A 26,510-nucleotide genomic window follows, 5' to 3' on the forward strand; every position below is an offset into this window, starting at 1 on the left:
AAGGCCACGGCACTTGATCAACCTCTTCCTGCAAATTATTTCATTCCCATCTGCCCCAATTCCAAGTATCACCTTCCGTTTACTTAGGAACACAAAACGTCGTGGCTCTCTATTGTCCCTGTATTTCGGTTACGAACAGGCACTATGCTGCATTTATCAGCATCCCATCCCCATTGAGACACCCCACATTCTCAACTAGAACTGTGAGTATATCCGGCCAATATTCTTCTAGTTCTGTCTACCAGAGCTTGTTTGGATCCTAGTTGTCGGAATGCTAGTCTTTGTCCTACCCGTTCCTGTACCGGCCTTTTCGCCGTTGGGTGTCAGTGAACACCCTCTTCCAGGAACGGACTGGTGCTGCCAAAGATACTTAGGAGTATTTGGCTGAATGCAACCCCACAGCATTGGTAGCAACTTCTTCACAAGAATCGCGACCCCATTCTCAATCAGCACTACCTATAGAGATAAATCTCTCTCTCCCTGGAAGTGCAACCGCATCCTTCCCAAGACTGCTGCGTTCCCAGAGCTATACATTTCTATAACCGCCACAAGGGTTTACAATAAATCAACAAGCGGAGCCATGAAGAGATCCGCCTCTCCCCACGAAAGTACCCTAAAATTGGGCAATGTTGCTGTATATTTTCCTCCATGGACAGGTTTGGAATCCTTCTGACTGACATCCGGTTTAGCCAGTAATGACCAACTCCTGCTCATCATTCCGTCCTCCTTACGCTCATTTTGCCATGATTTACCTTGACCGTGATGGTAAGCTTGAGATTATTGAATCATCTTCTATTCGAGAGCAAAACTCCACTGTGTTCACCCCAGAAGTCCGCCAGAACTTTCTCGAGATTCTAGGTGAACGTATCGGCTACAATGCCCCAGTTCTCCGTATGTCAAAGTTCTAGACCCCAAGACCGGTATATATATGCTAATACACATATATAGAGACAACCGACACATCCCCTCGTCAAGTCAAACGTCGCAAAGGCAATCCTCTTGCTCCTTCCGTCGACGACCGCCTGACTGAGCAGGACACTGATAGCGAGGACCTCCCTAGCGGGTCTACCGACATGGTTCCCCTTCGCATTGGAGATACCCAGAATGTTATGGCCTATTATGAGCGTGCGTTACAGCACTTTCAACAACTGAACTGCCGTACGGTTGCCAAGGCATTCATCAAATTTATCGAGCCTCGGAAGCAGGTCCGACACCCTTACAACGGTGGCAAACCACCAGGATCCGCCCCCGGTACTACTGGTGACCCAGAAAAGACCAAGCCCGAGTGGTGGCCTCTCGGTGTTATGCACAAGGAGCCTGACCACTTGAGAAAAGAGTGTATGATTTCCCTACGGCCTTGATTGTTGACCTACCTATTTACTTTATTTCCAACAGACCGCATTGGGCTCTTGCTTCACATTATCCGCAAACTCGGTCCTTACGGCATTACTGCCGATAAGCTTAAGGATGTTGCTGGTGACACTAAGCGGAGCTTGAAGCACCCATCCAATGTCGAGATCATCTACAAGATCCTCCGGGTTCGTAAGATGGAGGAGCGTTTCGAACGAGGTGAAGTCGACGCCAACATGGTCGTCTACATCACGAGCCGCGGCCCTAGCCCTGAGGGTGATAAAGAAGACGACTCCGCCACCTCAGTGGCTACTGAGGAGCCCGAGCACATCAACCTAGGATTAATGAACCCCATCCCACCATTCGAGCAAGCATCTACCTCCTTGAACACACCTAATGACAGTATCCCATCAGCCTGTTCCCTCCCAGGCAGGCTCTCTAAGGCGGAGCCTCTCAACTTCCAAAATCCTGCCCATGACCCTCCCTCCTACGCCAAGCCTCAGCAATACTCCGATTCATCGTCGGAGTCCATGCTCAGCACTCCCATGACAGCAGAGATGATCAGCCCGCACAACGCCTCAGCCTTAGCTTTCGACTACACCGCTCAAACCTACCCAAACTCCACTCCAGGAGTAACCGGTCACTACGACAACTGGACACCGTCTTTCCCTCAGAACATCTTCAGCCCTGTACACTACGCTACACCGGTATCTAGTCAGGGTATGCCCCGGCTGTCAATGAACGACCCAGTTTCCCATCGCCATGCCCACTTACCCAACATGGACACCATCCACCAGAGATCTCTGTTTTTACGCACGGAGTCCTAACCGGGATGCTATCCCTCATGCCGTCTAAATGACTAACAGGGTGTGAAGTTCTTGTCACGAATGTTTGACTCATGTTCAGCGTGAAAATGGGACACGGGTATGAGTGATCGCACCGGTCAACAAACTTAGGGCTTATCATAAGGCTCTGTCAGGGGAGTTGCTCTTGTTGCTATTGTTTTTCTTCGTTACATTTTAATTTTTCTGTGATATAAAAACTTGGGCGTCATCTTGACAGCCGCCGGTACAAATGGGGGTCTGCTTGATTTTTTTTTATATTAGGGTTTTGTTTAATTTGATATGGTTTATATCTGCATGCAAGTTTTAGTGGAAGCCGTTTGCGTTCAGAGGCCGGCGCAGAACAGGAACAATGCCCCATCGTCGGAAAGCTCACTGCACTTGTATACAAAAAGCCAAGTCGATTTCCAATCAAATCATACTGCTGGATGAAGCTACCTCCGCGCCCGACCCTCAAAGGAAAAGCTTCTCCAAAAATCCCTACTCAAGCGATGTCTACTCTCTTGGCATGCAGCTAAGTCAACTAATGATCTAATCCCAATTCTTACAAGTTGGTGTATCATATGTTCAAGATGGATGTCAACGCTGAGCCTCCAAATTCTAAAAAAAGTATGTTTTATCTCGGTAGCCTCCTTGTCTTCATTGACTGTATGCTAACACGATGTTACTTTAAGTTTCGAAATCCGCCCGTTCAATTACTTCCCTTTCAAGTACCACAACCACGCAAGCTGGCCCTTCATTAGATCTTTCAGTCAAGGATGATCAAGGCCAAAAGCTGGAGGTCACGATTTGTTGACGACAGCTTGAAGTCAAAAGGATAGTGCGCAGGGGGTCGAAATATCGATCAGTCTGCTCCATATGTTCGGTCTTTATAATGTTTGCGAGGTTTGCGAGAGAGCTTTCGTTTGGCAGGCCGGGCCATGACAGGAGAAAAACAAAAAAAAACGATGGTGATGGAGGGAAGTGATGAATCGAAGTGATGAATCGAAGTGATGAATCGAAGTGATGGAGCGAGTGATCAAGGGGTATGTCTATTATCATATGGAGTAGTCACTAGCAAAAGGGTTAGTTGACCAATCAGAACCACCAGTTGCGATATACCATTGGCCAGTCCCTGGATGATACGAATACTCCTAGGATACATCTCAATTCACAGACGGTAGCATTTCCATTTCTCAACCTATATTTTATTTGATTGGCTGGCTAATGCTGACCGCCTATCTTTCTTTTTCTCGGGTGTAGAGATAATACCAAAGCTCCTGGGATACGTCATTTTGTATGTATCCAAGTATGTACAAATAGAATGATCCACTTCCTGACATGGACTTAGAGCCTCGTCACGGCCTATCGTAATTAAGTGCCGTCCCCATTGTTAGGCTGCCCCGGTGGCGCGTGACTCCGAAACCGTTGTGACGCCTCGGCGAAGTCCAGCACGGTATTAACGGTCCTGGCTCGCGAGACGGTGTCTGGTTTACCTTTCTCTCCTTGTTTTGAGCCTCCCAGCAGGCTCGATACGCTATTAAATGCATCTCCAACTTCTCTCTTTAGCTCTCTCCGGGGTTCCCTCAAGTTCGGGCAGCAAAGATACTACTGTAAATAATCCAACTCTCATGAACCCCTGAGAGTTGACCGCTGTTTCGGGCAGGGAAATTTGGGATTCTTGGTACGTGCAAGTTAGGCATACATGCTCCCAACCTAAGCTTGGGAAGCAGTAACCGTTGGGTAGGAAAATGCGGTATTTCACCGCTCCGCCAAAAAGGCGCACCTTTTTAGTGCATTCCTACAGAGCAGGGTCAAATTCAGTCGAGGGTCCCATTTTAGTACCTGAGGCACTGCCAAGAACATTCTTAAACCCCTTCAACAAGATGGGTTCCTTTTACACCCATCTCTCTCTTTTTCTCTTTCTTCTTCTTTTTCTTTCTTTTGATATTTTATTAGTCAATTTCCGGTATATCTCTCTATAGATACGGATGCCGAGTCGGGTTCATCTGCTGGTCTAGGTTCTAGATACAACTCTATGGACGGGAACTCTAGGTGGAATCCTAATGATTGTGATTGTCCCGGGCTGGGCGTCGGTTAAGATTAGACCTCCGCACCGGCCCACAAAGCCCATAGCCCAACCCACCCCAGCCCATAAATGGGGCGGGTTTTGGGCCTGGCATTAGGCCCACTGGTAGGCTATGGGCCTAAGGTAGAAGCCCAATAATTGTGACTAAGCACTCACCGACAGTCGGTCCCCTCCTGTCAGTGAGCCAATGCCTAAACACAAACCAATGCCTAAACACAAAAAATTCAACTATTCAATTTCAAACCCAATTCTCTCCACCAAAACAATGCCGTTTTCTACCGAAAAAGAAGAGATCTTGCTCTCAAATGCCCTTGAAGCCTATAATTCTGGTCAATTTAAGAGTATCAAGTCTGCAGCCTCCCATTTTAACGTGTCAAAGTGGAAGCTGCGAAACCGAAATGAGGGCCGACCGAGTAAAAAAGGGCGTGCAGCTACCAATAAAGCATTAAATGAGTCGCAAGAGAAGTCTTTGATTCATTGGATCGAGCTCCTTAATTCGGTCTATACACCACCTAATGCTTTTGATATTGAGGATGCTGCAAATCGCATTTTACAATACTGCGGTTCCGACCGACGGGTTAGTAAAATGTACGGATATCAATTTATCCAACGTTTACCACCCCATATTACCCTCCGAACCCAAAAACCTATAGAAAAAGCGAGAATCGAGGCTGAATCTCACGGTGAATTAATTCATTGGTATGAGGTTTTTGGTGATTTTCTCAAAAAGAATAAGATCCAAGCCAATGAATTATATAATTGGGATGAAACTGGCTTTCAACTAGGCATTGGAACAAAGGAAAATGTCGTGTCTACCCGCCAAAATGAGACTATTGGAACCGGTGGAATTGGTCAGAATATTACTGGCATTGAATGTATTTCAGCTGATGGCTGGGTTATGCATCCTTGGTTCTTGATTCGCGGTTCTGAGCATATGGAAGACTGGTTCGAAGACGACGATAATATAGCCAATTACCGGGTTATTAAACCAACTTCTAAAGGCTGGACAGACGATACAACTGCAATTCAATGGCTATTGGACTTCCATTTCGTCACGAAAAAGCGAGTTACCAAAGGTAGACCTAGAGTTCTACTTATGGACAATCATGGTTCTCATGGAACCCCGGAATTCGAGCATATCTGTCAAAGTTTTAACATCATTCCTTATTGGTTTATTCCAAAAATGACACATCGATGTCAACCTCTTGACGGTAAACCATTCTCAGTTCTTAAACAGCGTTTTCGGCGGAAGAACAATGAGATTGAACGCTGGGGTGGCGATGTCAATGATAAACGGCATTTTTTTCGAATGATCAAAACAGTCCGCAAAGACACATTCAAATCGCAAACTATCAAATCAGCATTTGCGGATACTGGCATTTGGCCTTGGGATCCAAAACTTGTTCCTGATCAAATTGATCCTGGGTGGGAAGATGAACCAGTGATTGAAATTTATGGTCATACGCCCTCCCCCGAAGCCGAAATCCCAAGTTCACAGACGAATTCACCACCAAATACACCTCACAGATGGTCAAAAATTGAGGATAAACTCGAAACAATCCTCGAAAATGATGAACCAGACGTTTCAAAACTCCAAAAGCATGTAAAACGTGCTATTCGTGGAGGTAAACAGGCGCTTCAAGATCTGAACCTTGCAAAACAAACGATCAAAAGGATGCAAAAACACAGAATTCCGATTAAAAAATCACGACGTATTATAAAAGGAGCTTCAAAATCCCCATTATCATCAATTGCGGGCAATATCAGAGTTCATCGACGTGCTGCGAACGAAAACAGAGTTGAGATCTGTCGTGAGATCGGAAATGCAAGAATTCGAGACTATTGGTATCGCGCCCAACAAGCTCTCAAAGAAAAAGAAGAGGCATCAGGAGAGAGAGATTATATTGATGAAAATAGTGAGCTATTTAAATGGGTAGATCCAGATGATATGTTGGGAGGAAATTAGGTTTGAAATTGAATAGTTGAATTTTTTGTGTTTAGGCATTGGTTTGTGTTTAGGCATTGGCTCACTGACAGGAGGGGACCGACTGTCGGTGAGTGCTTAGTCACAATTATTCTCACTACCTCTAAGTCGGCCAAGCGGGAATTCTGCCCGACAAAAGCCACCATTTGTCATTCTTGCACTCGTGATCCCTATTAACCTCCGTAGGCTGGCGCCACGCGCACCAGGAGCCATAATGCAGATCGGCGCCACGGCGATCGGCAATTAAGCCACATCACCTCCTCTCGAGTGTTCTTCTGAATCTGTACCGTCGTTTTGTCTGTAGGGGTGTTCCCGATACGATATCGGCAGGATTTCTCCATATCGGGTATCGTATCGGCTACTACAAATAGCTTCAAAAAATTATCGGTTATCGTATCGGCTCACAAAATTGTCTACCGATAATTATCGGTAGTATACCGATATTACTTGTATAATTAATAGGTACTACCATGAAAATTTTTCTAAAATCCTGCTGCCTTCCAGGTTCCAACTACACACCCGCTACCCCCCTACTTCCAACTTCCAACTTCCAAGCATCCTGATTACTCTCATCATTATGGCATACAAAGGCAATGAGGACCTGCAAATAACTACACGAAGGCAGGCACGAGTTGACTATGAATTGCTTAATGGTGGCCCTGATTCCCCTGAAGGACTTCTACCATCAGACCAAATCACTGAGTCTGATATATCTCAGTTTTTTCACAATCGCCATGGCAATTCAATTCTCCCTCTACCGATCAAGAATCTCTAGCCTTCTCAGAGATTTCACCTCATGAATCTGCCTCACAAACCTTTACCCGGAAGATCAAGAAACCTCGCCCAGCACCGACTACCGATTGGATTTGGGATTACTTCTCTACAACTGAGGTATCCCGTGAGTGGAAAGTCCTCCGTACAGGGAAACCAAGGACTGTCGACATGGATATCCAATGTACAGTCATCGATGAAAAAACTGGCCTACAATGTAGTTGGAAAACCTCGGAATCACAAAGGCAGTCATCAACCTCGAATATGCAGCGTCATCTTGAGAGAAAACACTCAGTTCTTCCACCTCAAAGTTCAAATTCAAAGCAAAAAATCCAAGATATCCGCCAAGTCTTCAAAAAACAAGGGAACCTCTCAATCCAAGAGCATCTTGAACGCAACATCCTTCGATGGGTTATTCAAGACAAGCAAGCTTTTCTAGTCATTGAATCTCAGGCTTTTCAGCAAATCTTTGAAGATATTCCAGGAATCACTCTACCATTCACATCTCGATCAACTGTGAGTCGGCGATTACAAGAGCAATTCAAAACCCAACGATCAATGTTGAAGGAGGACTTAGCTACTACATGCAAAACAATTGCATTATCTCTTGATATATGGACAAGTCAGAATCACTATCCTATCCTTGGTATCATTGGCCACTGGCTTACAGAGGATTTTCACTATCGTGAAGAGACTCTAGAGTTCTGTGAAATCTTTGGACCTCATACAGGGGCGAATATTGCTACTGTGGTTCACAAGGCCTTAGTGGAATTGGATCTCACGTCAAAGTTGACGACAATTACTGGGGATAATGCCTCAAATGTTCAAGAGATGGTTTCTGAGTTATGGTATCTTTTGGAACAGAATCAGAATTCTTTACAACCAATTCGATTTTCTGGACCTAATAGCTATGTTCGCTGTCTGGCTCATATCTTGAACCTCATTGTGAAAGATATTCTTCGTTCCTTGAAAGCTGGAAGTGTTTCAGAGGCCAATTCGATCTGTGATAATCTACAATCCAGGAATTCCCAATCGAGCTCATCATCAACCTCTCCATCAATCTCATCTCAATCAGCATTAGCTAAACTCCGGATTCTTGCTATTTGGATTTCTCGCAGTCCTCAACGGAGGCAAGACTGGAAGTCAATCTGTGATGAGATGAAGCTCGATGATAAATTCATCGAGTATGATGTAGAAACACGGTGGAATTCTACCTTTCGAATGCTTAATGATGGGATACAAGCTCGACCTCAGATTAATCGATTCTGTGCTGTACAGGGTGAAATTCCTCCCTTTACCAATGCAGAATGGGAACGACTTAGTCAGATTCATAAAGCTCTCAAAACCTTTAATGACTTGACGCACTTGGTATCTATATCAAGGCCACAAATCAGTCTCACTGTCCCAATTTACTATAAGCTTCATGATCTTTTACGGGATGATGCCTTAGTGGGATATGATGATGATATTGCTAATGCAATAAGGGCAGGCATGAAGAAGTACCAAAAGTACTATGACTTCATGGATAACTCTGAAGCTTATTATACGGCATTAATGCTTGATCCTCAGCTCAAAGGTGATCTCATACTTCATGAGATGGTAGATCAAGAGGCTGCCCAATTGATTATACGGGAGACTCGTCGGATGCTCCATAAGAGATATCCACCACTTCCACAATCAATTCCATCCTCGCTTCCACAGACAAATTTAGACTCGAATCCACAGTCAATTCTAGACTTGACTCAGGAAGATTCTCTCAATCGCAAAACAATGCGGTTATGGATGCTGAAAAAGCTACAGCCTCAGGAATATCAATTTGTTTCTGATATTGATCAGTACTTTGATAGTCCTCGGGTTACTATCACAGGTGCAGAGGATCCAGACTGGCTCTGCAATTGGTGGCGTACCCATAAGGGCGAATATCCTCAAATGGCAGAGGCTGCAAGGGAATTTCTTGCGATCCCAGCTTCCGAGGTATCAGTTGAGAGATTATTTAGTGGAGGGAGAGATCTTTTGGGAGTTCGAAGGCATAGTTTAGGGGCAGATACTATGAGGATGTTGATGCTGATGAAAGATATTGTTTAGTTAACTAGTTGAATTTTATTGCTTAGTTTGGTTAGTTCGTCGAATGAATTTATATTTATTAATTGATTAGCTACAGTTGGTTATTGCAGTAGCTAGGAGCAGAGTAGGATTAAGAATTCAAGATTGTTGGACTATTCAAGAGAGGCAATACATGCATGGATGATATATATATATACATGTATGCATGCAGTAACTAGTTATAAACAAGCCTAATTAAGCTAGTTTACAGGTCTACCGATATTATCGGCGCAGGTTTTTAGTAGCCGATAAAAAACCGATAAATTATCGGCTACTACTAACAACTTCTCAAAGTTATCGGTTTTTTTATCGGCTACTAAAAACCTATACCGATAATTAACGGCCGATAATATCGGTACAGGTTTGTATCGGAATTATCGGTAAAAACCGATATCGGGAACAGCCCTATTTGTCTGTGCATCGCGGACGGAGAGATGACATTAGAAATTCAGTCACCATTTTGGGATGTGTGGTGTCCCTGTCCTCATCATGCTGCTGTTCAGATTTCTTGATCTTTGGCTTTGTACCAGCAACAGGCTGGTGACTCATCCTTGAAATTGTTTGCGCCATGAACTCTTTGAGTCCAGGTTCCTCGAATGCTGCCCTTTCCATAGCCATGGTAGGGCCAGGAAAAGTACGGCGTAGCCGTCCCGCTGTTGTCATAATGGCCTTATTGCGAGCTGATAACTCAAATGATTCGACATATATCGCGTCGCTATGCCATTACAAGAAGATGCCTGCGTTTTGCTCCCGAACGTAAATGGGGAGGAATCCGCCTACCACCTGGTTAGAAAGTTTCGCATTGATTCGCGCGTTGCAATACTTACCACAAATGGGTAGCTCTGTCAGAACCCTCATGAGCTGCTTTTCATCAACATCGCCGCGATGGCCATGCGCTTTTCTTAGGCGAGCTATCATCTCAGTAGCCTTACGCAGGATCGTAGTATCTGCGGTCGGAACGTAATCAGTGAAGCTCCGTAGCGCATCAACGACACTGTCGAGCAAAAGATGTTCATGTTGCGCATTGTAATCTTTTGCCTGGGGAAGCTTTGGTGGGAGAAATATGTGGTGGAACAGGTACAATGTGTCGTCTAAAGTCATCGTCTTAGAGAATGGAGCATGCGCCATAATGTAGAGGTTGACAGACGGTCGGTTGCTGTGGGATTTGGCTTAGTTTGTGCGGGAGCTTGTTTTGGGTCTAATACTAGCTGCGTTAGGTTGCGAAGATTCTAGGGACCGGCTTATGAATTAAGGAAAATGTTTCAATCAACAGGCCGACGCCCTTTATGCAAACTGTACTGCCTTCGATTTCCGCCTGCAATACAAGTTGCACGAGCAGAAAACTGATATACACACGATGTAAGGGCGCTTATCATCTTATCTTAGCCTCTACTATAGTTAGGTCGAATATACCAATTTGACATAATGTTAAAAGCAAATCTACCATTGTCGGCGTATTGTTCTCACCGCTGTTGTATCGACCATTGTCGATCTACGATGAAAATGTGATCCACTCCACAGGTTTCATTGTGAGTGAATTTCGCTTCAAAGCAACCCGCATGATCAGTCCATGAAGGCCCTATCATGAGAGTAGCGTCACAGCCGTTGAGTTGCGGAAAATAAAAGCTAAGCTATGCGTCCCGACTTTATCGAAAACGTGCAAGACACAACCACGGCACCTATTACCACACGATCCTGAATTTTCTTCCATAATATATTACCCGATAGAGTTCCTTTTACATAACAGGTGTCTTGCACTATGGGCCTCCTGCATTCAACGACGAATCAATGACCCTTACAACTTGTCGAGCATTTATCCACAAGCGCACCATAGGGTTGTAATTCAACAAACTGTAGTATAATTGATTGTTGTTATTTAGAACTTAGAAAGCTCTAAAAGTGGTATGATTGACTACATTGTCGGGTAATACTAAATACTTTTTATTTCAGTGACTTATGCAGGCTTGCTTGCATCGATGCCAGGGCCAGGAAGTCAAATTTCTGATGGGCAAAACTGGCACTATTATATCATGATGGTTGAAGGCCAAGTGTTTATAGCAATAATGACGAGGCAACCCAATGGGTGGACAGAAGAAAAGGCGCATCAATATCAGACAAAAGTTTCGACGTATGCTGACAGAGCCTACACTATCATAAGGCATAGAGTTGGAAGTGAGAAAATACATCTGGAGACCAAGCAAAGGTGACAGACTAAGTACACGACGTAGGAATTCTAGAAGTAGCGAGAATACTACTATTAAGCAAACATAAATGTTGTTGACAATCAAAGACCTTTGACCTTGACAAGTCTTTGCAATCTCTTAGCAATGTTAAATGCTGCTCTGTCCGTCTCTCTTCTTACCAAATTTGAAGGCTTGGTTTTTCTCTAAATGGCTCAAAAGGTTCTTGGAGAATGCACTCTAATTTTCGGTTTATATTGTTTCAAAAATTCCTAAACGCTCGCTCAAATTCAGCCACCACAGCTGGACTCCGGTGGTTGAGGGTCGGTTCTGAATCAAGGTATGGCAACATCTCTAAAAATATTGCTTCTGTAGACAGCTTCTCGATAAAACCCGCGCCATCGCGGGCTATTAGGAGTATTGTTTATTGATTATGTGTAAGATCACGGATAGTAGACAGCATGAACACAGTTCAAAGCTTACGTAGGTTTCGAATATTCCACGGAGTAATCACGTTAAGCCATTTTATACCAGTGTCGGGGTTGTAAATTTAAAATATGTTTTCGATGCAGTCCTAGTGTGAAATTATAGGGATACCGTGGCTTTTGCTTATATACATTGCATTGCAAGTCATACATGCAGTCTCCTATGAATGTGTCCGAAATTTTTCGTTATACCCAATCACAAGACTTCTTGAAGTGTTTGTCTTTCTTAGTGGAGGCAAAACTTTCAATAAAAGCTTTCTGAGACTTGGGTAAAGATTTGCCGCACGGTCCAGTCTACCTCCCGCACGGTCCAGTCTACCTCCCGCACGGTCCATTCTGCCTCCCGCATGGTCCATTCTGCCTCCCGCATGGCCCAGTCTATCCATTCATCTCTGGATGTGCTGGTGGACTGTGGTAGATCACTATCCCGTCCGATGTTAAGCTTCTCTCTGATGCTCGGCCTGCAGAGGCCTCATTGTCGTAGTGGAATGCCTTGATCGGCAAGTTCCACCAATTCTTAGCCAACTTGACGAAGTGGTCAATGGCAAATTGGCATTCTGGCTTATACTCGTGGGTCATCAGCCAGTGAAATCTGATACCATCGATGTAAAAGTGCGATATCCAGTGATGCTTATTGTAAGCTTTCGGCAGGTGAATTAGATCAAAATGCACTCTTCCAAGACGTCCGAATGTACGTCCAATTGGCCTTCTAGACACTTGGCGGTTTGACCTTCCTAGCTGACATGTCTCGCATATCTCGCTAGCCTTATCCGCTTTTCCAATGCTTACTCCGTCGACCATTTCCGGCACTTGCTGGACTACTCTGTCATTGACATGACCTAGTCGTCAGTGCCACATTTCGGCTGAGGCGGTTTTATGTTGTGGGGTCGAGGATGATCTGACGGCATTTGTCGTACCAATTGCCTCATACGGCTGATCAAAGACCCATAAGCCGATATGATGCCATAGACGGAGGCTGACGATCGGTATTGCTTCATGATCCTGGATATACCCTTTAGACTCTGACCAGGTGCCTCCCTTTTCTCTCAGACGGGCGTATGACACGAGATTCACATGGAAGCCAGGTGCATAGCATGCATTGCTTAGGGTGATAGTCTTTTCTTCTCTCCTTATCGGGTCCACGCCGGTGAGTTTCACGGTGCCGCGACCTTTAACAGCTGTCTTGCCATCTCCCGTGGCTAGCATCTCATTGCACGGAGTGAGATTGATGAATCTGCTCTCCTCATTACAGACATGGACACCCGATCCAGTATCGAGGATCCATCGGTTTCGGAGTGATGCTACTGCCGGTCCGATTGCTTGGCTTGAAAACGCCATATTTCCGAAGTGTAGCGGTTGTATAGCATTAGACGGCTTTGGAGTCGCCTTTTCAATGGCTTCATAGATCCATTTCTTCCACGCTAGGTCTGATGCTAGCGCCTTCTCGACCCTCTGTACGGCCTCCTGTTTAGGCACGTATCCATTTGGTCTGATTGCTTCATTGAGAATGTAGCATGTCGTCGGATGATGGCGGGGATGCTTATTTCCACAAGGGCAGGGTCTCTTTTCGAACGGCATGTTTTTGACCTCCTTTTTTGCTTCCTGATGGCCTTGCCAGGTAGAGAAAGACCCTTTTAATGGTGCTGATTCCGGTGCTAATGCATTTGGTCCGATCTCTCGATACATTGCCCTGAAGGACTCAATCAGATCTCGAGTATCAGCCGATCCACCATTCATCACGATCTCCTGATATTTTGCTTGCCACCAGATTGGCAAGACTTCCTTTGTGGCTTGTAGAAAGTCATTATTCGCACTTGCAGCCTCGCTCAAATTGAGGCTCACTGCTTGCTCACGCATTTCATCCCAGGAAATCAGCCATTTTTCGACATCTCCGATGGGTTTTTGGGTAGCGAAAGCTCTCCATTTCATGCGAATTTCTTCCTTATACGCGTGGGATCTAGCAAAGCGCTTGCTTAGATACACCAAGCGTTCGTACGGAGTCTCATACTCTAGTACAACGTCTCGCAAGGATGCGTCTAGGTAGGTGATGATATACTCATTCACCTCGTTCAGACCCTTCCGCTGCTTTTCCCAGCGATTCGCCTTAATCTTGTAGACCTCAAGAAGGTCTCTCCATTCTTTCTTTTCTTCCTGATCTCCCGATTGAGGGTATTCAGGCTCAATTGGCTCCGATAAAGGTATCGGATGTGATGTTGTATCTGGGTTACAGAGATCCCAGACTGTTCTTTGCACTGCGAATGCCTTCACTCGCTTATGCCAGGCTCGCCATTGGGACGAGTCTTTCAATTTATCGCTTCTAAGGGCGGAGAGTATCGATGCTGACTCCATTGCTGCTTCCTCTCTTGGACGCAGGTGATTTCGGAGGTATTTGGTCGAATTGAGGGTGTTCGGAGGATTCAGGGGTATTCGGATTTTCCGCTTTTAGGGGTCTTATTCAGCTTGTGAATAGCTTCAATTGCTGGAAGCAGTCCTATTCTTGGCGATCCGGGCTCATAACTCTCAAAAGCCGTACTTCATCCGACCAATAAGATCTCGATGACTCTGTCTTTTATTACTACCAATTTCAAGCTATTTATGCTATTCACTAATGACCAATCCGCGTATTCGGAGTATCCATTTCTCCGGTTCTCTTCCAGTATTCATGAACTTGCATTGACAATTTATAACTGCCTCAGGCAGAGATTCTGTCTAGGTCACATTGAAAACTGCTGGATTCTCCCTTTCCTCTGTGGGTTTATGATCTAGTCTAGTCAGCTATCTATAAGTGAAAGCTAGAAGAGCTAGTAACCTAAGAAGAACGCAGTGCGCTTCCCTACTCTCATAAAACCCCTTTCTAACCTAGTGAAACCCCCAAATGAACCTTCTATCAGGGATCAGCATTATCCTGGGCCAACTGGAACAGACGCTGCAGATGATGAGGACGACGAAAGCACGCAAATGACGTGGCCAGACACGGCAGACGAAGTCAAGGCCTTACCTCGTGCTAGCACTCCCACTCCAGAGAGACGCTCTCAAAGGCCAAGGAAAATCTCATATGCCGATATACTCGCGCAGTCGAAAAATAACAACTGTTAGCGAGTTTAACTGATTTCTTAGTTGCTTTCTTCGATTTCATTTATTAGTCATCTGATCTTTCCTCTCATTGGTCAATCTTAACTAAAACGCAACTCAAATATCATCCACACATTTTAATGTCTTTTTTCACCTCTCCGTCTCCCCTTTCCAGTTCTTCGTTTCAGGGCCGATGCGCGCAACGCGCGCGTCTTCCAGTTTGATACTGTTTATGCAAGACAAAACAGCTTGACAGGGGTCTTAAGGCCGTTAATCCAATCTAGCCTAGCGTACTTTGATATAGGGTTTGGGAAACAATCTACGTGTGCAAGAAGGGGGAATCTAATTTCGAATTCGGCAGCACAAATGGGGTGCTTGAAGTCGAATACATCTGGTCCAGGAAGGCTCGCTTGATCGTTGCTTTCAGACCAAGATTGAGCAGGTTTGACGGCCATGGAAAGTTCAGCTGATGCACACTCCAGCAAATAGTTCAGTACACAGGTTAGAGCCTGGCGAAGATTGGTCTGGAAGATGGGAGATTTTGGAGGTTCGTGGTTAATGAAGTCCGGCAGAGCTTTTTCAAGTACAATAGAGAGATGCGACCCTTCACTGGCTTTACTTTGTTTTTGTCCCGTTCCTCTCTTATATACTTGGGTATCCCGCCTGGACGACCTTATCCCGGACCATACTGGCGCTCTCCTTACTTTCCATTCTCCATCTCTCGGCTTCTCTACCAGGCGATCTAACAGCCAACCGCTCAAAGCGGAAAGGATTAGATGCAAAATAGGGGTTCAGTGGAGGGGAAACAACCAACGTGGAATCAAGAAAATGCCGAGAATCGCCGGATTATCGACTTCACTCTCCGTTGTCTCAGCCATGCCACCGTAAATCGGCGGCTGAGGTTCAGTGTCTACCACGAAGACAGAAGTCAGATCCCGCCACAAAAGTCAATTCCAGCTAGAACGTACAGGCCGCTAATGAATAGGCTACCAAAGCTGCTTCAGTTAAACTATTCATGTAATATCAACATGCCTCGTGCATGGGCCCCCCGCCCCAAAATACTTTGAAAAGCTTGTCCGAGCTGACAAACAAAGTTCAGGCAACCATGCGGCGAAGCGCCATGTGGAGAGTTCAAGTACACTGAATGGAGAGGGGCTGAAGGCAGATGGTGCAGCGTAGCGGATGTCAGGCTGGCCAGGGATTGGCGCGTAAATTGAGTTTTGCTCCCTTTGAGTTTTGCTCCCACATTATTGAGAAACATAATCGTTGTGATGGAGAGTAATAGCTCTCTAAGCCGTAAGCACAGCCTTCTATATGATGACTGGGAGGGCGGAGGGCTGCTGCATACGAAAGGGCTAGGGTAAACTGGCAACCCGGGACTAATTGACTACCAGGCGATCTTGCCAGATTGCCAGATCTACTGTCATGGATTTTAGTCTTGCAACCTATTGGTTGATATAATACACTAACTGAAACCACGCTAATTGTGCTGACCTTCGAACTGAGTCCAGACACTATACGGAGTAGAGGCAGAATATTTATCGATACTCGGCTCTATTTTCTAGAGATATGATACGAGCGAGCTTCTTCAATTGCCGGGTAGGATGGTCTCCACAATAGACCACTGCCTGACTATCGGTAACTGAAGTAAAGTTCAGCGCTAACCCCAGAGAGCTTCCGTAGCCGCTCTTTTAGGAATACAGTTCCCAGCTATTGTGGGGTCGCAAACCTTGGCGCCGTATAGTAATAGTCCTCAACTTAGTTTTGGAAGTCAACAAGCCCAAAGGCCTACGGGTCCAAAACTTACTCCTCTACGACAGACTTTTAGTGGCTCTCCGGGTCGCACCCACACGTCTTGTGACATATATTGTATCACTCGCTTTGGAGCTGAAGCATGAAATTACAAGAGAATGCCCTTTTGCCGCCGTGACGGCCTTGACGGTGCTGGGTTTTACGCAGATTGGGTAAGTATATGGGCGTTTGCTTGTAATACTTAATGGGCGTGACTTACCAGATATAGGTTTGACAATGGCCTTATGGGAGGCCTCGTGAACCTAAGTGCCTTCAATGATACGTTCAACTCACTCACCACTACCATGGTTGGCCTTATTGTTTCTATCATGCAGATTGTCATTTTTGGGTAGCCTTCCGCAAAATGCCCCTGAGTCACCCCAAAAAGTCTCCGAAAAAACACCTTTTTGCATAAAATCCAGGCGTTGGCGTGTATAAATCTGCTAAATAATAAGATATAATCCTGTTTTTTACACTTGTGTTGATTCTGCTGTTAGAGTACTATATGATCCTGCTTGAAGGTATTCGTAATTTGAGGTAATAATCTCAAATTGGGGATGGATGTAGCTCGTTTTAAATTCTTTACTAAAATTTGAAGAATTTAGATGATTTTAGTGGCGTGTAGGTAGTATGCAGGATCTTTGTTGATGAGGTTGCTGAAATATAAACTTGTTGTTTGCAGGAGAATTTATACCTACTGGAAGTACGAATACGGGTAATTATTCTGATATCTACTTATTTGATTCCGTAACTGATGGGTAAGGTTTTTCTATTCTAATAGTCTTGTTCTGTTCGACTAGCGGTATCGGGCAATGGTTCCGTTTTAATCGATCTAGCCTTCAGGCTAGGTTCCTAGTATAATTGGATGTCTTGCTCTGACCGGGTGAAACTTTTTGTGGATCCCTAGCCTGATAAAAGGTGGGAGATGGGGTACTATGGGACTTCTCTGGGGCTTTCTGGGGTACTTCTAGGATTATTTGAGATTTTTCTGGGGTTTTGTTGGGATCTTCTGGGGCCGCCCCAAAAAGATAATCGATAGCCAATTAAAAGCATAACCTAGTAAATTCCTTTTAACCGATCCCCTTCTTCTCAGTATTCCTGAATCACAATAATAAAGATATTCTCGAGAACATGGGTCAGGCATCCGATCTGCCACAAAATTACTGACAGTATGTATGTATCTAGTCAAGTTTACAGTCCATACAGAGCCCCTTGCGCTATGGCAGACCGTTTGCAAATTGCCTACATCCAAGCACATCCAGTTACTTCCAGGTCTTTGACTCGTTTTCCTCGCCACAATTCACACATTCGCACAGACCTTCTGGTGTAGCTTTATAGCCTCCTCGTATTCATGACATTTTTTGCCGGTTCAAGCTGATTTCCTGGGGGAATGAGGTGTTCTAAGTGTCTGAGCACCACGCTAGACAGAGCTAGTAAAGTTGAAAAGCGTTTTGTGGTGGATGTTGTGTTTCAGCGATGGGAATCAAAGGTGGCGCCGGAAACGTATTACGGAACCCATGACTCAACTACATTTCTCTAGAGCTTTTCACTGACCTATATATCTCAAGTTGCTGCCACAGACAGGGGCATGGGTACGTTTATGTCTAATCCCAAATTTCTATGTCAATGGATCTTGCGATTTCAGCGACAACCCTCTCAGGGAGCATTCTGTCTAGCGCAGGTATCGCTTTCATAATCAGCCGTCATTTTTGGCCGGTTACCCCTCGGCCTTTCCATAACGCTTTGGTTATAAATCTTCTATTTGCAAGTAATTGTCCATATCTATCTCTCATGTCCGTTTTCCTTGATGATAGATAACTGATATTTAGGGGAACTTGCAGACTTTGCAAATGCTTTGAATAACAGCATTTCTGGCCTCGTTATCGTGACCAAGAACAAACCCCTGGCTGATGGCGTTGGTTGTACCATAAATGGATTTATCGGACAACTTTCTGTGCAGGTTAGTTTTCCTCCCAGTATCTCTCTTTTGAGCATTTTTAGCTCGTCTTTCTTCATCTACACTAAATCCTAGTTCCTGACAGGTCACTCTTAGGCTGTGGATTGTTCCACCTTATCAATCGCTATTTTGACTCTCGTCATGGTTTTGTGTCCTCGTACAGTCATAAAGCAAACTGTTAGGCGCCAAATTGGTCAGGTTGGATGTGTCTGGATATTACCTATTATCACTAGTAAGACCTCGGCCGCCGCACTATCTCTCTTCTGACCTAAAATAGGTTCTGTGGCCCTAATAAAGGGTTACATCCACCCAGTCAGTGGGAACTGGTGCTGGATCCAAGACCATCCCGTGTATTTGCGATACGTGCTTGCGCATGCATGGCGGTTCGCTATAATAATCTTCCTCATTTGCCAGTGCGTGATTGTTCACATACACCTTCGGCATCTGGTCAACTATCCACCCTGGAGCGGCAATAGCAACGATTTGAGTACCCATGACGAATTACCTTCTTCAATACCAATGAACCCAAGTCCTCCAATGGGAATAACCGTTGATGCCACTGAAAATCATTATAAGTTAGGTGTCGAAAGGGCGGAAAATCTTTCCAGGAAAGGTAACTTATAACTTGAATATGGATGAACAGAAACCTAGCTAATAGATCTCTCTGAAGGCCGACTTAATAGGTCTTCCCACGATTCCGCTAGACCTTTGAAAAACGAATTCGACCCTGACTCCTTTTCCAACGCGGATATATCTACGAATGGCGCGACTCTTCCTACGAGTAGGGTGGACTTTGAGACCAAAGGTCTCAGGAGAAAGCAACACGAGATTCTCTTTCGGAAAATTAGAGCCCTCAAGATTTATCCGACACTGTACATTATCCTCTGGCTTCCAGGAATAGCATCCCGCATTGCTGATGCTATGGGGCATGATCAGAAAATCCTGGATCTACTTCAAGCGTCGACCCAATTTATTGGTCTGGCCAACGCAATTGCATTTGAATGGATACAAAGGATAGCGCAACGTTAAATGAACACTTCGACAATTAAGTTCCTACGTCTCGATCTCTCCTCTCTTTCCCAAGTGCGCGCCTTTGCAGAAGACTGGGAAACCAACCAGTTCCCGCCAATCCAATCCCTCGTCTTCAACGCAGCCCTACGGTTTCCCGGGAGAGTGGAGTACACCTCTTGACCAACAGTCAATTGGTGCTTCAGGCATTAACGAAAATGTTGCACTTTCAGTTGGTTTCACGCATTGTCTCCAAAACATGCGCCGACTCGAAGGTATCTGGATTTGCCTCGTCAGTACGAGATAAATTCCGTCCTGCTTCCGATCCTCAAAGTACAGTCGCCATAGCGAGACGACTATTTCAATTTGTATCACTCGCGAGGCCCCACTTCCTTCCTCCATAAAAGCCATTTGCTTCGAAGCATAACTGCGTTGTATGATCTCGCTGTGAGGAATACACAGCAAAGCTAGTAGTCGGCAAAAGCTATTCAACACCGCATGTACTGATTTTATATCTGTAGATCCCACGACGGAAGCCACTGGCTGGGGTGAGTTCAGTGAGTTCACCTACGATCTCGGTATCTCGCCCATACCTTCGAAATCGGAGATTAATCCGCCAAAATCACAGCCTTTGGAAACAACCTCGTATCCAACCCCCCAGTCTGTTCCCAGTCCAGACGTAAGAACCAATACGTTAGGCTCTGATTTCTCGACTCCGACGGATCTCGATCCTTTCCAGTTGCTAGATGTGCCAAGACCCGCACATTTGCACCCGACCCAGTCCACATTCGATTATACGCCGCGACCGGCAACTGGCCTAGAAAGTTCTACGCTACATAATACGCCCGAAAATATGAATGGCGTTGGCATGAGTCCACCACTGGCAGAGCCAGCGGCGCTCATCTCCCAAGCTGCTGAGCAATGTTCAAGTCCACATATGGTTGATGACCCTGCTGAGGGAAATCAATTCGCTAGTCAGTCTCTTTCCCTTGAAGCTTGCAACTTGCCCAGGTCCCTGAAGTTGCGCCCCTAGACCATGCTCAAAACATGATACTATTGTTTCCGGATTTAAGTACAAACAAACTTCGACAAGCTATGGAACTAGGTGACCGTCTTTTCCCCCAAGACTTGCCCACTTGGAATCACAGGTCAATCACTGGCAAGCTGAACGATTGTGGAGTTTCGTGGGTGTTTCACCAGGGTCGTCTGCAAGACAAAGGATCGCTGGAATCTGTAGACACATCAAAGACATGGGCAATCCAAACGCGGAAAACTACATGAGGATTCGACTCACAAAAGTCCAAGTCGACATGCTCTATGAGACCACCGCCAGGCCCTGGTGCGAATTTCGACTTTCAAGTGACATCGCCACTGTATGAAGTCATTCCATCTAGCAACGGACCGACCGAGCAGTATATGATAGGAGTTGCACTGGGTAGCCCAGGCATGATCAACGAAGATGAACCTTTACCGCCGCCTCGGTTCGATACAGCAATCTTCGAGCCAGAACGAATGACACAAAGCCCCCAAGCTTACAAACAGAGCAAGTGGAAGAAGATTCGGGGAATGTTCAGGGCAAAGAATGCACTTACATCGCCATCAAATCAACTACATGGAAGCTTGGCTCAGCAACCCGAGAAGTCCAACAAGCCCAAGGAAAGGAATAATTCTTTGGAAGAGTGGCCGGCTTTTGAGGTAGACCCTAAGACAATCATGGGCGGCGTTAATCAAAGCCCTCCACGTTCTCAGAAGTTTTCACTGAGCGGGAGGAAAGCGCCTCCAGAGGAACCACCCGTTCAAAGGCTGCTGAGTGTCGACATCCCGGATATCCAAATGGAGCGATATAGTGTCATGTTCAGCGACGTTGTCAACAAGAACGAGAGACCTTCACTGCTGGCCAGAAGGGCAAAGACATTGGACAATCTCCGTGTCCCGGACGCAAATGTAGGACTTATCCGAAATATGTCTTGATATAGAACTTCTGATATGATATAGGGATTTCTGAAAGCGCCTGCGCCACCTCCAATGCCACAACGCCGGGCAGCGTCGCCCGCGAGATCTAGCTTCACCTTATTCCCAAGCTCACAGCCGTCCAAGGTGGCTCGGTTACTCGGCACGCAGAATAACAGGAATATCCTGTATAGCTAGGGAAATACAATTGTCGGGACATAACGTCCCGTTCTTGGTGTACGCATTCTTGCGCGGAGCTGCGGCTCCGGTGTTGTGACCGCCGAGTGTCCGTGCATGGGATTAAGGGGTATCTTGGAACCTGAGATGACCTGGAACGAACACATCTATCTACATGAATCAATCAACTTTCGCTTTAGGAGCATAAACACTGTTCACTTAACTGTGTACACGGTACCTAGCTGGTGATACCAACAACAATGGATGTACTAGGCGATTGGCGCAACGGAATCAAAAAGGGGAACTACCCAAAATGATGAGATCAAAAGAGTGTTGATTCCTGTCTCCTATCTACTGGGATCGAGGGGGTTAAAATAGCCTCGAGAATACCTGGTATCGAATCCTCTAGAATCCCAGAGGTACCGTTTGGGTCAATACGATGCTGATCACCATTTTCCTGACAAATAACTTAATGATCCTCCAGTAATATTCACATCTAGACACGTCTACATGTCGCTCAAATTCATCGATTACGCCTCTTCATATTTCCCTTGGCTGGAGAGCACTGAGCCAAGGTTAAAGACACTGGTGAGCTGCCATATACATGTCCCGGAATAAAAGCTGACCCTCCAAGCTGGTTGGAACAGACGAGTCTGGCTTCTTCTCTCTCCTTCTTTTGGCGAGGATCCCTTGAACATCCCACCAGAATTTGCGTACTGACAGCGAGCCGAAGTGGAGGTGAGGGATAACAGCGTCGTTGATTGGGGTTCAAAGTCCACTGGTGAGGTGTTCGGTTTTTCGAACCTCCCGATGTAGTCCTCGAGCTTGATGCAGTCTCCAAAAAGTTTTAAGGCTTCTGTCTCGCCTCCTGATGAGGAGTTGCAGCTTCCGATATATCCATACCCTTGTTTTCGAAAGTTGGAACTCCAAAATCATTATTTGGGCCCATCGATTGAGAGTATTGAGCATCCGCCTTGAAATCCGGCTCATGATCAACCGAGTCATGCTCGAGACAGCTCATATCCATTTTATCCTCCTCCCATGGGTCCGGGATGCTCTTGTGTGCCTCGACTGGCTTGTCCGGGCTGCCGTTATTAATCTTCTCAACAACCTTTTCGAGTTGCGCGATACTCATTGTCGGTTTGTCGCCATTCTTTTCAACCACCTCGTCGGGATCAAACAGAGTCCTACCCATTTTGACAATCACCTCTCTTTTCGGCCATCTTGATCACATCAATATCTCTGTCCGTGGCATACGCATCTGTGTCCTTCTCAAACACCAGGTGCGCGACACCCCAATGTTTCCAAAGGTTGGGAGGATAGTCTGCGGCGCTTCGCGAACGACCAAGAGCTTTTGATTTGGAGTCAGCTTAGTCTATGACTTCGAGAGGTCCGTCTGGCATTCTTGCAAAAGTCGCCATCTGCTTGGGTCTACTCGTGCTCGGTAGACATAGTGAGAATCCTAAGTCCACACCGGGATGAAGATGGATGACTTCGTGTAAAGCTGGAGAATCATGAAGTCGCAAATCTCTTCCCTGCCAGTAGAGGACTACTGGTCTTGATGCATTTCCTCCTCTCATCTTGTAGTTTGGCGACTGATACCCGAGTGAATCTCACAACAGATTCCTCCTTGACAATAATTCACAGATTGGCAAATTCTATTGGGGTCCTCTTGTTAAGACGTGTAAATTGAGTTATGCAAGGGGCTCAGATCGAGATGGAGATCGGGAAATTTGAATGTGTGATCTCACCACATGTAAACAATCAATGACATTTTGCAACTCATAGTAACTACGGCGCGTGGAATACGAAGTATCCTTGATATATATAAATGTGATACCATACGTATCTATATCCTAAATATGGCTATCCTTGTTTTATTGACAAATGGTTCAGCCGAAGAAGCCCCGAATTTGTTCGTCAGACAAAGTCTTCAAACCAAACGCCTCGTTAAACAGCTTTTCGGAATCGAACTGGCTTCCGAAACCTTCTCCAAAGATTGCTCGCCGGATGAAAAGGGGAGCAAAGACTCCTGGGTTAGGAGCCGGCTTGCTCAACTCCGCAAACGCATCCTTTTCCAAATCAATTGTCGAGACGGTCTTCGTCTCAAGACTCTTGCCCGACAAGACCAACAGCTCTTTCTGGGACACAGAGGCAGAGCTGACGTAAACGGTCTTGTTCTTGGTTTCCGGGAGGTTGTTGATGATTCCAGCAATTCCGCGACCAACATCGGCGAGAGTGGTGGCATTGAATTTTCGCTCGCCGCCATCATACAATGTTGCAACGGGTCCGGAAATATTGAGCAAGAATCCCACTTTGAGGCCCCAGTCAAGGAAGGGGCCAGTGATGAGGAGCGAATAACTCAGACCAGATTCCTTATTGGCCTTTTTAAGATGTTCCTGGGTGGCCACCTTGTCGCCATAGACGGGGAGCTTGGCAGTCTGGGGATTGGTCGTGTCGCATCCGTATTCTGAGGGGATGTACCGCTTTACCCCGGCGGCGACAGCGGCGTCAACGAGACGGAGGTGGGTGTCCCGTGGCACTGCACTCATACCAAGTGTGCTGACCACGACATCCTGGCCAGTCAGGGCATTCTTGAGGGAGTCAAGAGATTCATAGTCGACTTTTGCGACTTGGGCTCTTGCGTTAAAGGTCTTGTCACTATCTTGACGAGACAGAACTGTCACATCGAACCCAGCGTCCAGCAATTGATCCAGGACAGCTGGGCCTAGGTTGCCGCTTCCCTGGTCTATGTTAGTTGAGTGCAAAAGATAGGAGGGCAAGGTTACTTACACCGGCAAGAGCAACTTTAGCAGGCATTTTGTCAAGACCAAGTCTTGGGTTGGTAATGTTCGTATCGAAGTTGGCTTGATTGAAGGTAGAATAGTTCAACTTTCGAGGAGGCGCACACTCTTTATATACCTGGATACATCCTTTGCATTGTTGGAGGGATTCGCAATCGCTTTCCTCTTTGTAATCATCCCGGGCACACCATTTTGCATGATAAGTGATAAAAATGCCGAGTTGGTCAGCCTTAAGATCTTGGTCCCGCGCTTACATGTACATCCTTAGAAATTCACGGAAAACTCCCGCACGGGCAGCGGCTTTGTCACCCCTCCCGTTGGTATCGTTAGCGTCAGTCTACCTCTCTCAGTTTGAGACTGATAATGGTCGGTGTCAGTTTCCAGTGATAATCCTACTAGATATTCTTGCTGACCGATAGACTGGCTCGATCAATCTCCTCATTCCGGTTGACATGGTTTCATCGATTATGCTGTTTAGCAGGATGGGCGTTACAGGGTTGAGCAGTTTGTATATATTCGAAGTGTTTTACGGCGTATTCTCAGCTAGTCCGCAATCCTTGTTTCCGGCCAGTCTAATATTATCAACAAAGGACTCGAAGAAGATTGCTGTTCGAACTGGAATGGTGTTAAGTATCAGCTCCGCAGCCCTCACAGGATTGCCAATTGGCGAAGCATTGATACAGACTGGTAGCGGCAGTTACTTGTATGCCCAGTGTTTTGATACTGTTATTATGCTTGTTGGGACTACCATACCTGCTGAATGGCAAAGTGTACAACATGGCATTATCGTCGTTTGTGAGAGGTGAAGCTGGGATTGAGGCACAGAAGAAGGTGTGGAACGAATTGAACGAAAACTTGGAAGAAATTCAGCCAGGGATCACGACATAACCTCGGTGTACCTGAGGAAGACAGCGAGCCAAATGGAGAGGCGTCGGGCTGTGAAAGGAGTCAGACGGAACTTGTCGATCTACATACGGTTACGTGGCTGGATCATAAAGCACTTGCTTAAGTACCACAGATTACCGAAGGACTACCGCTTATGGCCATGTCGAGCAGCGGCAGTGCACAGGATGATAGCTATCCGTTACCTTTAAGATATTGGTCTATGGCCTGCAGTTCTTATCAGATATGGAGGTTGTGTCGAACGCGAAACAGTAGGGAACATGGCTGAATCGGGACGATAAGACAAGACACCGCTTCTTATCATGGGACATATCGGGCACCATACTACCAGATAGATTTCTCTTCCAGTTTCCATACAACTTGCCCGGATTACTGCAGCGCGGCCCCTTCCGCGGTATGGGAATGCACTGCAGCATCGGTTCGGCTCGGAGCGGGATTAGGGGGCTTGATCACGTTTTCCCAACTGACTAACGGGCAAATGCCCGCCGCTTGTAAGCTTTTTCCAACCCGCCATTTGTGGTGGCGTTGGTTCTAATTATGCGAAAAGAATTAAGCGTATAGAACACAGAATTTGAAGGACGCTGTCTTACCAAATTCGGCTCTGCTTTGTAAGTATGGATTTTCATGTCCTGCCGATCTCGTTATTATCTGGTACCCATTTCTGCAGAATTCATCCCGAACAGTAAAGTGTATACGGCGTCGATTTTAGGGATTGAGCGATCGGAAGCCCACATATCTTTAAAACATAGTCCCACTGGATTTGAATGCTGAGGGGAATCTTCGTTGAGCCGCGTATCCGTTCACGGGTGGTTTCTTAAGAACTTATTCATGCTGAACTTAGAATCATGGATGTATTTCCGCACATCGTAGAGACCGAAAACCATGCCTCGCGCATGAAATGAATGATAATAAAAGGCCATATGAAGCAAATGAGACTATCTGCCAATTAACTTGCTGTATTAGCGACAAAAGAAATAACAAAAAGTGCAATGGCTCGGAAATTCAGCAGAATGCAACTGCCGGCAGACCCCGCCGCGGATGACACTCATTGTGGTGGGGTGAGTG

The 26,510-nt window shown here is 45.9% G+C and overlaps 4 protein-coding genes across 4 annotated transcripts; 2 read left to right on the plus strand and 2 right to left on the minus strand.

The window, feature by feature from the left end:
- Positions 1–695: 695 nt before the first annotated feature.
- Positions 696–2,177, plus strand: N7446_014109 (DUF2841 domain-containing protein; the record flags this gene model as incomplete). The annotated part of the gene is made up of 3 exons (XM_058522848.1): positions 696–891; positions 949–1,338; positions 1,396–2,177. 3 exons carry the CDS (start codon positions 696–698, stop codon positions 2,175–2,177), a joined length of 1,368 nt encoding a protein of 455 aa, XP_058364799.1.
- A 7,664-nt stretch (positions 2,178–9,841) lies between these two features.
- N7446_014110 (uncharacterized protein) lies at positions 9,842–10,246 on the minus strand (the record flags this gene model as incomplete). The annotated part of the gene is made up of 2 exons (XM_058522849.1): positions 9,842–9,894; positions 9,946–10,246. The coding sequence occupies 2 exons, from the start codon at positions 10,244–10,246 to the stop codon at positions 9,842–9,844; spliced, it is 354 nt and encodes a 117-aa protein (XP_058364800.1).
- A 2,462-nt stretch (positions 10,247–12,708) lies between these two features.
- N7446_014111 (uncharacterized protein) lies at positions 12,709–14,132 on the minus strand (the record flags this gene model as incomplete). Its single annotated transcript, XM_058522850.1, has 2 exons — positions 12,709–12,716; positions 12,755–14,132. The coding sequence occupies 2 exons, from the start codon at positions 14,130–14,132 to the stop codon at positions 12,709–12,711; spliced, it is 1,386 nt and encodes a 461-aa protein (XP_058364801.1).
- A 6,925-nt stretch (positions 14,133–21,057) lies between these two features.
- Positions 21,058–21,582, plus strand: N7446_014112 (uncharacterized protein; the record flags this gene model as incomplete). Its single annotated transcript, XM_058522851.1, has 1 exon — positions 21,058–21,582. The coding sequence occupies one exon, from the start codon at positions 21,058–21,060 to the stop codon at positions 21,580–21,582; it is 525 nt and encodes a 174-aa protein (XP_058364802.1).
- Positions 21,583–26,510: the final 4,928 nt, after the last annotated feature.

This window comes from Penicillium canescens, assembly GCF_028828765.1.
Source record: "Penicillium canescens strain IBT 15451 chromosome Unknown utg000013l_segment0_segment0, whole genome shotgun sequence".
NCBI lineage: Eukaryota > Fungi > Ascomycota > Eurotiomycetes > Eurotiales > Aspergillaceae > Penicillium > Penicillium canescens.